Source organism: Mus musculus, chromosome 5 (genome assembly GCF_000001635.26).
Source record: "Mus musculus strain C57BL/6J chromosome 5, GRCm38.p6 C57BL/6J".
In the NCBI taxonomy this organism is placed as follows: domain Eukaryota; kingdom Metazoa; phylum Chordata; class Mammalia; order Rodentia; family Muridae; genus Mus; species Mus musculus.
In genome coordinates, this window is record NC_000071.6 from 22,051,492 (window position 1) to 22,068,690 (window position 17,199).

Consider the following 17,199-nt stretch of genomic DNA (forward strand, 5'->3'; position numbering starts at 1 on the left):
CTACATGTCACTTAACAATGGGACTCAAGAAACTAATTAATGAAGAGCCATGTTCCAGATCAAAGACTTGAGATGTAAGGACAACATTCCTCTTTGTTTGATGGAATTACACAAATAACAGTGTGCTGAGCAGTGGCTAGATGGCCATGACTCAACCCAGTTAAAAAGAAGTGCACTGTGTGTATATGTGTGTGTTGCACATGGACATATGTGCCTTTTCATTGTGTGGGTATTCGTGTAGACGTTGTACTTGTATATGCAGGCCAGAAGACAACCTTATGTGTTACTTTTGCTAACACAGGTTCTTTCATTGTCTTGGAATTCATGAAGCAGACAAAGCTGGCTGATTTGTAAGTCTCAGGAATCTGTTAGTCTCTCCCTCCACAGTGCTGGGATTACAACTTGAGCCGCCATGCCTGGGACTAATAATTTCCCCAGGCCCCTGTTTATCATGGCCTTTAAGTAGCTGTAGTTTTTGCCACTCATGCTTGGGTCTTCTATTTCATTCCACCTGTCTACAAGTTTGTTTTGTGCCAGTACCATACTGTTTATTATGGCTCTATAATATATCTTGAAATCTGGAATGGTAATCCCTCCAACATTGTTCTTCTTGCTTGGGATTATATTGGTTATATTGACTATGTGTGTGGGTTGGTTTTTTTTTTTTATTTGTTTGTTTGTTTTAAGGTTACAACAATTTTAGGATTTTTCCACTACTTTTGTAAAAAATGCTCTGGGCTTTTTGATAGGGATAGCATTGAATCTGTAAGTGGCTTTTGGTAGAATGGTTGTTTTGGTAGTATTAATTTTACCAATCCATGAGTATGAAGGTCTCTCCATTTTCTAGTGTCTTCCTCAACTACTTCACAGATTGAAATTTTCATTGTAGATGTCTTTCACCTCCTTAGTAAAGTTTATTATAAAATTCTCATAGTCTTTGAGGCTACTGATAAGTGTGAGTGCGTCCACGGTCTTTTTCTCTCTGTATTTGCTGTTGGTGTATAGAAAGGTGACTGATTTTTACGTTGACTTTGTACCTTGTCTCTTTGCTGAAATTATTAGTTCTACAGTTTTCGGGTAGAAATCTGGGCGCCTGTATGTATCATATCATCTGTAAACTGAGATATTTTGACTTCTTGTTTTTCCCTTTGTATTCTTTTAGTTTCCTTCTCTTGCCCTCCAGTTCCTGTTAGTGCCCTGAGCCCTACACTGAGATGGAGTGGGGACACTGGACAGCCCTGCCCTACACCCAATTTTAATGGTGTCACTTCAAGATTTCCCTCCATTTAAGATGATGTTGGATGTGGGCTTGTCATACATAGCCTTTATTATGTCGAGGCATGTTTTCTCTAGTCCCATACTCTAGGACTTTTATCATTAAGTCTTGTTGGGTTTTGTCAAGGGCCTTTTCTGTATCCATTGAGATGATCAAGTAACTTTTGTCTTTAAGCCTATTTATATCAAAATGCCTGGTGATTCCCTGCATCAAAGACTTCTGGAATGGTGCTATGAAGATGCTTCAAGTAGCACTGACAATAGTTTAGAAGACATGCTTGCATTTTAAGCATGTACTTTTTACTTTTTACATTAATATCTGGTGCTTTACTTGATTAGTGGCAGGTATATAGTAGAGTTTGCCCTCTATCACTACTTTGTGGTCACAAAATGTGATATAATATTAGAACTGAAAGGGAAGTGAGAGTCCCTGGTCATAGAATACCCTCAGTAGGTGTTCTGTCTGGTCACCACTGATCTATTCTTTCCCTGTTACATGTTATCAATAACTATGGCTAAGTAGAAGAACCCCCACCAGATTGCCATCTATAACAGCACTAGCCACACAGGGGTACACAACAGCACTCGCCACACAGGGTACACAACAGCACTAGCCACACAGGGTACAGGCATGCAGAAGCATTTATCAAGTGCAGCACACCAAACTTTTCTGTCATCCTTACATTTCTAAGAAATCCCTTGGTTCTAAAATCAATATCACTGATGTTAGCTTTATTTACATGTAACTGCTATTGCTGATATTCTGTGGTACCAGTAAGGTACTCTTCAAAGTTTAGAATAAGATCATACTTTGGGAATTTATTGAAATCAACGAATAATGGTTGATACACTACTAAAAATTAATTAAGCCAAGAAGGTGTCCATTGTTTATAGATAATTTGGTTTGATTCAGTTAGGATAATGGAGGTCTGCAGTTTGGAAGAAACTGTCTAACAAGTGAAGCTAAGAAAGCTAGATGGAACCTAATTAGTATAACAAATTTTATAACTGAAGAACTGTTAGCCAAAAGGAAAGCTATAGAGAAAAACATTAACAGTAGACAGGAATAGAAGGGTGATTGAAGACCAGTGCATGTCTTGGGTACTGTCTTGGTAGGAGGAGTGGAGGAGGGCATCTCATTGCCCACAGGTCTAGAACTGCTCCCAAGGTATGACAACATGAAATGTCTGATCCAGTGTTGTAATGCTGGTTCCTTCAGGCTCAGCCACTGCATTTTCATGGCCTTAATGGGAATTGTGATTGGCCTATAGATCTTTGCAGTGTCTCCAAGATAGCACTTTTAGGGCCCTTAAATAAATTAGTTGAATCCAAAAATACCAACAGTTGACGATGGTCACCTCGTTAAGGCAATATGCAAAGCCCATTCTGATAAACAAGCACTCTTATTTATGAAACACTGTTCTTTCATGTTCCTAAGAGCAATTATTTTCATAACCCTGACAAATGCCTTACTAGGCACTCACGCTTGGCTCTGGAAGTGATTTATTAGATTCATACTGTGCAAATCCTCTCAAGCTGCCTAAGTTCGTCTTATAAGCTATTTGACATGTTTGAGCAGCACTGGACGTTGGTTTGCTAACTTGAGAAGCCAGCATCTATGAGACAAGCGGCAGAGGACTGGGAGCTTCTGGCTGCTTGAGCACCTAGCTAATCCAGGGAAGAAGAGGGCCAGCACATGTCCTTGTCCTTCTGCTTTGTCCCTAGAGCAGCTCTGCGCAATTGGGATTCCAGTGAACTATATAATGGTGTTGTAGGAAATCTGTGTCCACAGTGGTTGAACAGTTTAAGGGAGTACACCATATATTGTAGCTTTAGACACTGAAGTTATACTTCTGCTACTTGTAAAGAAAGAAATCCATCTAGTAACTAATTATCTTCCCAAGGAAATATTGTTTTTCAGCAACATTGTAATGTAAGTATTGAGGTTGCAAATGGTGCCAGATACTTCCTGAACGGGTTTTGTCTTTAGTAGAGTATGAATAAGATTAATCATACCTACTTATAATTCAGTATATACCATGTTGTGCAACAAAATATTAAAGTATTATATGTTTCCATTTCATAACAATAGTTTCAATAAGTATAGATGCATTTATCACTCTGCTGATGGGACTGAGACTAGGAGAGGCTATATATAAGGCTCAGAATCAAGTCTGTGTCTGATGGCTTTCTGTTTGACCTCAACCCTGTATTGATTACCTCAACCCTGTAATGACATCACCCAGGGAAACTGTGGGATGGTTGTATTTCTAAGGCTTGAAAATTGGCATGCTGCACATGTAGTGCATTTTAAAATGAACATATAGTTACTATTTACTGATTATGTGATTAGAGCTGAACTAGGGAAGGTAGATAGAGTGATAATGTAGACTTCTTTCCAACAGATGTTTATCACTCAGGGCCAACAACCTGTAGAGAAAATTCTGATTTTGACACTGGTATCATTTATTATAGCATTTCATACAGTGTAATAAAACAGTTACTAAGTTTACTGAAAATGGCAGTGCCCAGAGGAAGAAAGATACAGATGAAAACAACATTTTCCAACATTTTCCTTCTTCCCATCAGACATTAAGTAATAGTTAGAAATTATCAAGAAGGAGCTAAAACATGAAAAGTCCCATTGGGTAATGTTAACATAGCATATTTAAGGACACAGGCCTGAACGGTTCACTCTCTGAACCTTCATTAACTGGTTCCAGGGATCTTCTTGGCTCTCTTAGAACAGTGAGTGAACAGCAGCTGCTCAGAGAAGACACATGGGGGATGCTCACACAGGAGAGAGTGGCAAAGAAGGTTCAAGAGGAGCCAAGACATGAAGATGATGACAGAGTTTATCTGAAATGTCCCTCTGAGGACAATCTGTCAGTCCTGTGAAATTCAGTGACAGCAACTCCTATAGAAAGACATGGAATCTTGCTTAGCTTTCAAAGCTTTGATGCGTGGTGGAAAGGAGGACACAGGAGGCAGCTTGTACAGCAAGTAAAGTTCAGAAGGATTTCAATGAAAGCTGGATGGCTGGCTGGCTGGCTGGTTTTAGAGTACTTAGCTACTGTTTTAAATAGCTTTATAGGCACTTATTTGTGTGAAGAAAGTGGTTTTGCCGAATTTTACTATTTTCCTAGCACTAGGCTAGGCAGGGAAGGATACCTTGACCTCAGCTGGTCATTTAGTGAGAAAACAAAAACCAAACCAAACAACAACAAAACAAAAACCAAAACCCCAAGACACATACAGTAGTGTCCACTACCCCTAGGGTTTTCTTTACATTGTATGTTACTTGAAGTTAAGCATGACATAGAATTACTAATATTCATCTGACACTTCACTTTTAGAAGAGTTGGGTACTAAACTGCTTGCATGTGTGCATGTGTGTGTTTGTGCTTGAGTGTGTGTGTGTATATGTGTACATGTATGCATGCATATGTGCATGAGTGTGTGTGTGTACACATGTGTACATGCATGCATGCATATGTGCATGAATGTGTGTGTGTGTTTTTGTGTGTGTGCATGCATATACACACTCATGTTTCCATGCCATGAGCCCAGAAGTCAATGCTGGGCATCTCTATCTGTTGCTCTTGACCTTAGCTTTTGAAATAGTGTCCCTGACTACACTGGAGTTTGCCATTTAGCTAGTCTGGCTGGTCAGAAAGCCCCAGGGATCCTTCATCTCTGTGTCTAGTCTGGGTTACAGGAGCTCACTGATGCACTTGGCTTTTTACATGCATGCTAGGGGTCCAAACTCAAACCCTAAACTTTCAAGGCAAGTTGTTTATCCACTATAACATCTCCCCAACCCATATTTCATTTATCCTTAGGTCTTTACTATGCCTGACTTATAGTTTACTTATCAAACTTCATCATAGGTATACACATATGGATAGAAGAAAACACAGCATATAGAAAAGTCACATTAGGACTCACAGTTTCCGGCATCCACAGAGATTAAAGCATAAGGAGAGATTCCTCATAAGAAAGAATGATAATTAGCATTAATTGCATTGTGATGATATATCAGAGTAGGAGTCCAGAGTAAAGAGATGGTGTGATTAAAGTAGCTGAGAACAAACTAACTGCTCAGTAGACATCTTCAGAGGAGCAGTGAACTGACAGTCAAATGAATGGTCTTCACTAGGATATTTTTGTCTTGGTCACTGAAGTTCAGCTCTAAACCACTCTACTAGATACTGGTCCTCACAAATGTTTGTTGAATGTGAGCAGATAGGTAAGGGAAATGAAGTTTTAACTGAATTCTGAAACTTGAAGTTAACACAAATGCTAGTCACGAGAACTGATCTGAACCAAGGATTGAACACACTGTACACCAGCCTGAAAGGAAGTATGATCTAGGGCCTCTCATTCCCGGAGCACCACACTGAGTGAGTGGGCGGTGACTTATGACCGCCTCCTTCTCACACTGCTTACATTCTCTTCAAAGCCCCCACATTTTGGGATCTTTTCTTTGGGTGCAGCTTTCTCCTCTCCAGGCCCGACTCTCCTTACCCATCTCGATGTTCTCTATCCTGTCCTGTTTTATCTCATCCTGAAAATCAGCTTCTCTCCGTGCTGCTTCCTCAAGATCTTGACTCCATTTCTGTGTATCTCTGGTGACATTCTGGAAGCAGTGGTCCTGATTCCCAGGCATGCGCCTCTCTAGTTAATTCTGTATGCACACTGGTATGCCAGCCATCCCCCCGCTTCTCAAGGCCATCCCTGGTTTCTCAGCTTCATCCTGGCTGACTTTACCTTCCATGGTGTTTCCTACACAGCAGACCCCTCTGTTATCCCATGGAAGCCCCTTCCTCCTCCATCTGCCTCCCTTCCCCTTCTCTTTATGCTCTTCTGCACTCTTTATTCCTTTTTCTTTCTATCTCCACAGGGGAAAGATTTTCCCTAAGTTGCTGGCTATCAGCAGCTCTGGGGAAATTATTTCAACTTTCAAAATCCAGCCAAAAGCCTCTTCTCTTTATTCACCAGTTCATCTTTATTACACTCATTCATCAAGGAACAGTATGTGAATGGTTTTCAAAAGTGCTCTAAACTGTGAGCAGAACCTCTGTTTTTATGTGGTATTCTAGAAATCCTGGTCTTAACATGTCTAAGGCCAAATCTTCTGCATACCTGCCTCTTAAAAAAACGTGCCATTGTAGGGAATGTACCAGTCCCCCAGGCACTGAGAAGAGAAACATATTGTTTTCATAACCACCGACAGCTGTGCCCCAACTTCAGCTGATTCCTGTCCTGTCTGGTCCTCTCCTTCCTACCTCCACTTAGCACTGGCTCACTTTCCTGTCACCCTGAGTAGCACATTAAACACTTAACAGAATTGTCAGACAAAATACATTGCATGGTAAGGGAAGCATTTATCAAAATTTGCTAAAAATCATTGTTTAAAATATTATTCATTATAAACTTTATAACATTAATACAAATTTAACTAAGCCATATATCATTCTGTTCTAATTTGTTGGGTGAAGTCTGACTCCACTGTCCTAAGTAGTGTCTTGTCTTCTGGTTTCTGATTATTTCAGTTTCTTCTTCACACTCATGATAGAATTATCTCACTAAAAACCACTACCAAGAATCCTTTCACATGACAGCAAGAGGAAGAGCTAACCTCTTTAGCCATCTTACATGTTTCCTCTAATCCTTTTGAAAAATGAGCTAACTGCAAATATATTACACACTTTGATTTTTTAAAGTCCTTTATTCAGAATGGTTACTCTGAAATTCTGGCCTTCAAGAAATGGTCCAGTCCCACAGTGCTCATGAAACCTCACCCTTATCCTTCCCTGCTGCCACCCTCAGCCCTCTCTCCCTGTGTGTGCATCCTCTGCACACACAGTCAAATGTCACTTGTGGTCATGGGCGTCATCTGAGTCACCTCCAAAGCAGTAACGGCACAGACAGATGTGTGGTAGTGGCACAGACAGACAGACGAGCTGGGGAAGGTCATTTAACAGCTTTTCTGGGTTAACTCACTCATCCAGCAACTGTATGGTTGGAGCAGCATTGCTCTGCACTGTCTCTGTGTCCTACCCCAGGCTCTATATTCAATATGTATGGCTTACTTTTTACTGAATGGAGTTCCTTTTATCTAGGAGAGTGTATTTCTTTGGACTTAGTAAAATACATCTTCCCACATAGTCAATACTATTTTAATTCATTAGTTAATAATCATTTTTGTTACAGGAAGAATTAAAGATGACTTAATGTCCTATACAAGCTCTATATGAAGGAATTAACACAATGATGATTTAATCCTTAATAGATGCATGGAGATGGGAAGATTTAACATTGAAATTCTAATTTCACATAAATTTTATCAAGAAGGTAAAGCTGGAAAAACAAGCCAGAGAGGTTATTACAACCTTATGTTTTGCTCATGCTCTCTAGGGGTCACTTTTAATGAAGTGAGAGATGGTTTGACTATCACTTAACAAAGTCTGGATACTTAAATGCACAAATCATTTTAGAGTAAGTACAGATGCCCTGAACTTAAGGATTCCGTCCCTTTAGACCTATAACTCCCTGTGTTATATGCTCGCAGCCATGATAGTCTTGAGAGCCATCGCATGCAACCCTGAGCTGTACAACTGTCAAGAGGCCGAGCCAGGCATGTGAACAACACCTCTGAGTCATAGGCAGGGGAAGCTGTCCTCATGACCTGACTTCTTGGTGGCTAAGTTCCTGTCCCATTTCCAGATCCTGCCTGTGATTTTCCACTCCATAAGGAAAGCGTGTGACAGGAATATCAGTGACAGAATATGTCACTGTGCTCGTGTTGACTACTGAGACAAATCTGATAGGCCACAAATGTCAAGCCCCTAGTTTATCTATGGATATTTTCCATCTTTATGTATTTAAGTTTGTATCATTTATATATGTTTTATGACCACTTTATGTGCTTTTAAAACTTATTAGGAAATAGAGATGATTATAAAACATGATAGGCTACTATAAACCATTTCCCCCCCCTGCTTCCCCTAACAGCAGTTGTGTAATAACAAGATATCCATGGAAATGAACGACTTACCTGGATGAGAGGTCAGGTGACAGACTATGGACAAAGGGGTCACCTTGCTTTGTGCTTCTTTCTTATTGTCTTATTTTTAAAATTACAAAAATTCTTCCTTCCATTTCCTTCCTCCAAATCTTCCCACTCAACCCTCCCCACATTCCTTCAAACTCATCACCTTTCCCCCTAATTGTTATTACATGCAACATTGCCACAATGACCAAGGAAGAGAAGTAAGAGGAAGACATTGTGGCAGTTTGTCTTTGCTCTTAGCATGGCATGTCAAGAATGGCCTTTCTATACAAGATGGCATCAACAAGGCTTGCCTGAGGCAGGATGAGTCCCACAGGTCTTTGCCTCTGACTTCAGTAATTTTGATTTTATGTGGTAAATAATAAGCAATAATATTTACATAGGGAAAGGCAGTGGCTTGTACCTACCCATAACGAAGTAGAACCTCAGGTTGCCATAACCAGTTGTATCCATGTAGGGGGTGCAAAGCTTCCTCTCTCCATCTTTGAGGAACACCAGTGATAGTCCTGATTCTACGGTTCCACAGTCTGCACCAACTACTGCTCCCAAGATATCCCATCTACAAAAAAAGGAAGGATCTAAGAGTTAGAATACCAAATCCAACCTTGTGTAGAGTAGTATTTTATTTAGTGATGGATAATTCTGAAGTGAAGATGTGATACCACAGACTTCGGGCAATGAATAAACCTTAAACACGCTGCTCAGTCACACTTCTGCTATCTGCTTTAGGAAATGAATATTTGTTTTTGTCTCTTCTGTGTCGAGAGCCACATTTAGGAGCAAGACAGTATTTATTCTTTTTTAATGGTCTGGAAATGTCATTCAAGGGTATAGTGCATACTGAGCAAATTCACTCTCTTCTTTCTGCTCCAATTGATTCCCCCTACCCCACATATAAAATGTTTATTCTTAAAAGTACTTATAGTGGAGTTGAAGAGTCAAATTAACACTAGTGAACCAGGGAGGTCAGCATTATAAATGCTTTTATGGTGGCTTTATATTAAGGATATAGTATACGTGTAATTATTATATATGTGTATTATAATGAAAAGCTGTAAGAGCCAGGAAGAGTAGAACAAATTTTCATAAAGAAGCTGATATTTAAGCTGGATCTTGCCAGGCAGGTACCTGGATATATAGAGAGAATTAAAACATCTCACTTCTATGTAGTGCCAGCTCACATGCTAGATCCTTTTCTAGGGACTTTGCACACTAACCTAGTTTCAACCCCGCAGAAACTCTGTAAGACAGTAAGCACATCTTGATTATAACTGGAAACTGAGATACACAGATGTTAAGGATGGCCAACAAAGGACACACACTGTATTCAAAACCATGTAGCTGGACTCTAAAGCTTGTCTCTTCCTTTAGTAATATACTGGACTTGGGGTTGGTAAATCATATAAGAATAGGCTGAGAACTGGGTATAGCCCTAGCTATAGCACAGTTACAGCACAGATGTCACTAGATCTTCATAAAAGTGTGTGCTGGAGAAGGGTAGAAAATACATTTGAATGATACATTGGAAGACAAGGTTCAGAAAAAGGAGTTTAGATCCTAGTCCATAGACACAAAGGGTAATTTTTTTCAAATATGAGAATGTGATTCTGTCTCGGTTTTGCTTAGGCACATTCAGGGGCTCCCCACTGCTGTCTGGACAAATTGTAAACTCCTACCCTAATTGGTCTGACCCAAGAACCCATTGCAGGTCGCACCTCTGTGCGTGTTCCATGTGTCTCTCTTCTACCAAACACCCTGGCTATATAATAGGAATTTAAAGTCTATAATAACCTCTATAAGGCCTCCATGCCTTTACCACTGTCTCCTAAACAAACCCAAAGTCATTCTCTAACATGCCCTCTACAGAGCATTCCCTAGACTCCCTCATTCTGCCTGGATAGTATCATTTTCCCTGAGACAGTATCACCACATCTCATATTATCTTTTGTGATACCATTTCCTAAACATATATTTTGATTATTTCTTTATATGCTTTTCTTCATACCTGGCATACCAACTCCTAAGGAAGTTGCCTTATTTTTATGTTTTTATATCTTGATCAGGGTCTAATACCTAGCAGGAGACTGATAATGATGGAGATACTAAAGAATTCAATACCAAAAGAATGTTTGAAGCATAACTCGATGCGTTGCCTGGACCATCATTAGTTTCCTCTGCCTTTGATAGTCTTGTCTTTGCCTCATCATGTGAGAATTTTTCTCTCTTCCTTCTTCTAGCCCTGGCCTCTCTCATCCTTCAGATTAGTGATCTGTTCATTCAGAAATTCCCCATGTCTAATCTTAATGCCTGGTGCCACAATGACTTTGATTTTGGGGCCACTTCAAGCTCTTCTAAATTTGGAGACTGATGGTCCAGGTTTTTGCCAAAAGATCATCACTAAACCATCTGCCCACATATACCCAGCTGTGTACAGTCCCCCCGGCCATCAGCTTCTCCATCAACCTTGGCTCTGGGTGAGAGCTTTATGTTCATGTCATCAAGTTTCACAGGTTTAAACGAGTGGGCTGATACAGCATTTGTGCTTTTCTGCTCCCAAATGACTCTCCCTTGACCTTCTCCTTTTCCTTTCAAGTTTGTCTGAGGAATTCCTTAAGCAGAAAATTTAAAATATACTTTTGGATCTAATAGAAGCCAAGAGACCCTTGAGGAGAATGACCAAAAACCTGTAATAGGCTTCTAGGCCAACTTTCTGGCTATTACTAGAGATGCTGCATGGAAGGGCCAGTGTTAAATGTTTAACTCCACTAGCAGCTCCTCTTTACTGATGCCTATGAGAGATGGGGGATCCAGTCCTATACAGACTATATTGTATTAGTACATTGGCTTTTCCTCTTTTTCATCTACAATGCTATAACCTTTGTGTTCCTTACAATAATTGAAAAAGCAGCACAATACTCTGTGTTCTGAGCTCTCACAAGCTTTCAGCCGAGAAAATGTGTGAGGATATATATGTATATATGTATATGTGTATATATATGTGTGTGTGTATATGTATATATATATACACATATACATACTTATATACACACATGCATATATATACATACACATATATACATACATACGTATATATACATACATATGTGTGTGTGTGTGTGTGTGTGTGTGTGTGTGTATTCTTGTATGTGTATGCCTGTTTATGTGTAAGTAGAATTATTGGGTAATACTTCACTAATCTTCACACTTAAAAAGCTATGTGCCATTAGGAGGATGTAAAATTCCTGCTTCTACATAAGCTTGTCCCATCATCTGATTTTTGTCAGCTTTTAAACTTGAGCTTGGCAGCTGGGAAGAAGATGTTTTCTCACTTTTGCATCCCCATGACTACTAATGACAGAGACATCATTCATGCTTAGTCAGGCCAGCTCCCTTACTGTTCTCAGGGTTGCTTCTCACGCTTGTCTACTGCCCATTAGCATCTCAGTCTTGCCTCACTTCCTTGTGAGGAGAAATCTATATTTTTCCTGGACACTAATTTTTCTTGGGTATATATATTTTATTTATGTCTTAAGTGTATTAAAGTTTTTAATGAACGGGTCTGGGAAGAACGTAATTGCCATATACGCAGGTGAAGCAGAGTGCAGATGCACGCGGTCCCAGTGCCCACATAAAAACTGGGCAGGAGTGGAAGCCAACCTATAATTCTAGCACTTGGGAGGGGAGGGAGGAGCTCCCGGGACAAGCTGGCCAGAGGGACTTGCTACCTTGAGGTCTCTGGGTTCACTAAGAAACTCTGATCCAATAAAATAGTAGAAAGCAACCTGGATTCCACACCCCATGTATACACATGTGCACATGTTTCATATACATGACCCCACACATGAGCATGCACGTACATCACGCATATATGCTCATGTGAAAAAGTTTTAACAGTAGAAGTAATCTTTTACTTCAGTTTGCATCATTCATTCTAATTTTTAATATTTTCATGAGTTTGTTTATTTATGTATTCATTTGTTTATTCTGAGTATTTCATTTAGACCCACATGGCCCCTCAAGCTGACGATATATATGGGAATGGCCTTGAACTACCTGGGTGCTGGGGTCACAGGTGAGAAGCGCCATACCAGGTTCCTGAGGTGCTGGGACTGAACCCAGGCTTCTAGGTTTGCTGGGCAAGCGCTCCACCAACTAACTGAGCTGTGTCTTCAGCCCAGGTTCATTATTTTTTTTCACATTTTTTATTAGGTATTTTCTTTATATACATTTCAAATTTCAAACGCTATCCCGAAAGTTCCCTATACCATCCCCCTGCCCTGCTCCCCTACCCATCCATCCCGCTTCTTGGTCCTGGCGTTCCCCTGTATTGGGGCATATAAAGTTTACAATACCAAGGGGCCTCTCTTCCCAATGATGGCTGACTAGGCCATCCTCTGCTACATATGCAGCTAGAGACAAGAGCTCCGGGGTACTGGTTAGTTCATATTGTTGTTCCACCTATAGGGTTGCAGATCCCTTTAGCTCCTTGGGTACTTTCTCTAGCTCCTCCATTGGGGGCCCTGTGTTCCATCCAATAGCTGACTGTGAGCATCCACTTCTGTGTTTGCCAGGCATGAAACCTTGCCCCAAGGTTACGGAGATATTCCCTTGCACTTTCTGTTTAAAGTTTAAATTTTAATTTTCACATTTACATAAATGTAATTTATTTGAAATTCATTTGAAGGTGAGGGATAAAGCTGAGATCCAACTTTCTTTTCATAGATAGATAACAAGCGTTCCAGCACCATTAACAATTCTGTTCCAAAATGACTAAAATGCCACTTAGTCATATAATGCTCCCCTCTATGTCTCTCTCTCTCGCTCAAACTAAAGTATACTATAACTATGTTATTATATACTATACATTAATTGTATATAATTCCAGATTGTATAAAACATTAATTATTTAGATATATATTATACAATAAAACATAAAAATTATATATAACAATGTAATAATTAGTCAACATAAATAATATATTAATATATAATATATTAAAATACATATTAAAATTAGGCAATTTTGTAAATGAGAAGGCAAAAACTTACTAGTTATTGAATATTAATGGCTCTCTTAAGGTATAGCATGTTGCCTTCTAGAAAATTATAATGGTTATCAATCATAATTCCTCCCATCAACGTTTTTGAGATGTTGAAAACGATATGTTTTTTAAAATTAATTAATTTTTATTAGGTATTTTCTTCATTTACATTTCCAATGTGATGCCAAAAGTCCCCCATACCCACACCACCACTCTCTGACCCACCCACTCCCACTTCTTGGCCCTGGCATTCTCCTGTACTGAGGCATATAGAGTTTGCAAGACCAATGGGCCATTGTTTCCAATGATGGCTGACTAGGCCATCTTCTGCTACATATGCAGCTAGAGACACGAGCTCTGGGGGGTACTGGTTAGTTCATATTGTTGTTCCACCTAGAGGGTTGCAGACCTCTTTACCTCCTTGGATACTTTCTCTAGCTCTTCCATTGGGAGACCTATGATCCATCCAATAGCTGACTGTGAGCATCCACTTCTGTGTTTGCTAGGTCCTGGCATAGCCTCACAAGAGACAGCTATATCTGGTTCCTTTCAGCAAAATCTTGCTAGTGTATGCAATGGTGTCAGCGTTTGGAGGCTGATTATGGGATGGATCCTCGGGTATGGCAGTCACTAGATAGTCCATCCTTTTGTCTCAGCTCCAAACTTTGTCTCTGTAATTCCTTCCATGCATATTTTGTTCCCAATTCTAAGAAGGGGCAAAGTGTCCACACTTTGGTCTTCATTCTTCTTGAGTTTCATGTGTTTTGCAAATTGTATTTTGTATCTTGGCTATTCTATGTTTCTAGGCTAATATCCACTTATCAGTGAGTACATATCATGTGAGTTCTTTTGTGATTGGGTTACCTCACTCAGGATGATACCCTCCAGGTCCATCCATTTGCCTAGGAATTTCATAAATTCATTCTTTTTAATAGCTGAGTAGTACTCCATTGTGTAAATGTACCACATTTTTTGTATCCATTCCTCTGTTGAGGGACATCTGGGTTCTTTCCAGCTTCTGGCTATTATAAATAAGGCTGCTATGAACATAGTGGAGCATGTGTCCTTCTTACCAGTTGGGACATCTTCTGGATATATGCCCAGGAAAGGTATTGCAGGATCCTCTGGTAGTACTATGTCCAATTTTCTGAGGAACCGCCAGACTGATTTCCAGAGTGGTTGTACAAGCTTGCAATCCCACCAACAATGGAGGAGTATTCCTCTTTCTCCACATCCTCGCCAACATCTGCTATCACCTGGTTGTTTTATCTTAGCCATTCTGATTGGTGAGAGGTGGAATGTCAGGATTGCTTTGATTTGCATTTCCCTGATGATTAAGGATGCTGAACATTTTTTCAGCTGCTTCTCAGCCATTTGGTATTCCTCAGATGAGAATTCTTTGTTTAGCTCTGAGCCCCATTTTTTAATGAGGTTATTTGATTTTCTGGAGTCGACCTTTTTGAGTTCTTTATATATATTGAATATTAGTCCTATCTGATTTAGGATAGGTAAAGATCCTTTCCCAATCTGTTGGTGGCTTTTTGTCTTACTGACTGTGTCTTTTGCCTTGCAGAAGTTTTGCAATTTTATGAGGTCCCATTTGTTGATTCTCGATCTTACAGCACAAGCCATTGCTGTTTTATTCAGGAATTTTCCCCCTGTGCCCTTATCTTCGAGGCTTTTCCCCAATTTCTCCTCTATAAGTTTCACTGTCTCTGGCTTTATGTGGAGTTCCTTGATCCACTTAGATTTGACCTTAGTAGGAGGAGATAGGAATGGATCAATTAGTATTCTTCTACATGGTAACTGCCAGTTGTGCCAGCAAAATTTGTTGAAAATGCTGTCTCTTGTGAGACTAGGCTGGGGCCTAGCAAACACATAAGTGGATCCTCACAGTCAGCTATTGGATGGATCACAGGGCCCCCAAAGGAGGAAGGAGCTAGAGAAAGTATCCAAGAAGCTAAAGAGATCTGCAACCCTGTAGGTGCAACAACATTATGAATTAACCAGTATCCAGGAGCTCTTGACTCTAGCTACATATGCATCAAAAGATGACCTAGTCGGCCATCACTGGAAAGAGAGGCCCATTGGATATGCAAACTTTATATGCCCCAGTACAGGGGAACGTCAGGGTCAAAAAGTGGGAATGGGTGGGTAGGGGAGTGGGGGGGAAGGTATGGGGGACTTTTGGGATAGCATTGGAAATGTAATTGAGGAAAATACATAATAAAAAAACATTAAAAAAAAAGTCTCTTTTCCACTGGATAGTTTTAGCTCCCTTGTCAAAGATCAAGTGACCATAGGTGTGTGGGTTCATTTCTGGGTCTTCAATTCTATTCCATTGGTCTACTTGTCTGTCACTATACCAGTACGATGCAGTTTTTATCACAATTGCTCTGTAATACAGCTTTAGGTCAGGCATGGTGATTCCACCAGAGGTTCTTTTATCCTTGAGAAGAGTTTTTGCTATCCTAGGTTTTTATTTATTCCAGATTAATTTGCAGATTGCCATTTCCAATTCGTTGAAAACTTGAGTTGGAATTTTGATGGGGATTGCATTGAATCTGTAGATTGCTTTTGGCAAGATAGCCATTTTTACTATATTGATCCTGCCAATCCATGAGCATGGGAGATCTTTCCATCTTCTGAGATGTTCTTTAATTTCTTTCTTTAGAGACTTGAAGTTCTTATCCTACAGATCTTTCACTTCCTTAGTTAGAGTCACGCCAAGATATTTTATATTATTTGTGACGATAGTGAAGGGTGTTGTTTTCCTAATTTCTTTCTCAGCCTGTTTATCCTTTGTGTAGAGAAAGCCATTGACTTGTTTTAGTTAATTTTATATCCAGCTACTTCACTGAAGCTGTTTATCAGGCTTAGGAGTTCTCTGGTGGAATTTTTAGGGTCACTTACATATTATCATATCATCTGCAAAAAGTGATATTTTGACTTCTTCCTTTCCAATTTATATCCCCTTGATCTCAATTTGTTGTCGAATTGCTCTGCCTAGGACTTCCAATACTATGTGGAAAAGGTAGGGAGGAAGTGGGCAGCCTTGTCTAGTCCCTGAATTTAGTGGGATTGCTTCCAGCTTCTCACCATTTAGTTTGATGTTGGCTACTGGTTTGCTGTAGATTGCTTTTATCATGTTTAGGTATGGGCCTTGAATTCCTGATCTTTCCAAGGCTTTTATCTTGAATGGGTGTTGGATCTTGTCAAATGCTTTCTCAGCATCTAATAAGATGATCATGTGATTTTTGTCTTTGATTTTTTTTTAATATAGTGGATTATGGAGATGGATTTCCTTATATTAAACCATCCCTGCACCCCTGGAATGAAACCTACTTGGTCAGGATAGATGATTGTTTTGATGTGTTCTTGGATTCGGTTAGCGAGAATTTTATTGAGGATTTTTGCATCGATATTCATAAGAGAAATTGGTCTGAAGTTCTCTATCTTTGTTGGGTCTTTCTGTGGTTTAGGTATCAGAGTATCAGAGTAATTGTGGCTTCATAGAATAAATTGGGTAGGGTACCTTCTGCTTCTATTTTGTGGAATAGTTTGCAAAGAACTGCAATTAGATCTTCTTTGAAGGTCTGATAGAACTCTGCACTAAACCCGTTTGGTCCTGGGCTTTTTTTTGGCTGGGAGACTATTGATAACTGCTTCTATTTCTTTAGGTGATATGGGACTGTTTAGATGGTCAACTTGATCCTGATTCAACTTTGGTACCTGGTATCTGTCCAGAAATTTGTCCATTTCGTCCAGGTTTTCCAGTTTTGTTGAGTATAGCCTTTTGTAGAAGGA

The 17,199-nt window shown here is 39.8% G+C and overlaps 1 protein-coding gene across 2 annotated transcripts in view; it reads right to left on the bottom strand.

Moving 5' to 3' along the window:
* The window catches only part of Reln (reelin), a 460,252-nt gene that overhangs the window by 167,038 nt on the left and 276,015 nt on the right, over positions 1 to 17,199 (bottom strand). For both annotated transcript variants that reach the window (NM_001310464.1, NM_011261.2), the window contains exon 12: positions 8,758 to 8,909. In NM_001310464.1, coding sequence (NP_001297393.1) covers positions 8,758 to 8,909 — 152 coding nt within the window. The remainder of the gene's footprint in view (positions 1 to 8,757; positions 8,910 to 17,199) is intronic.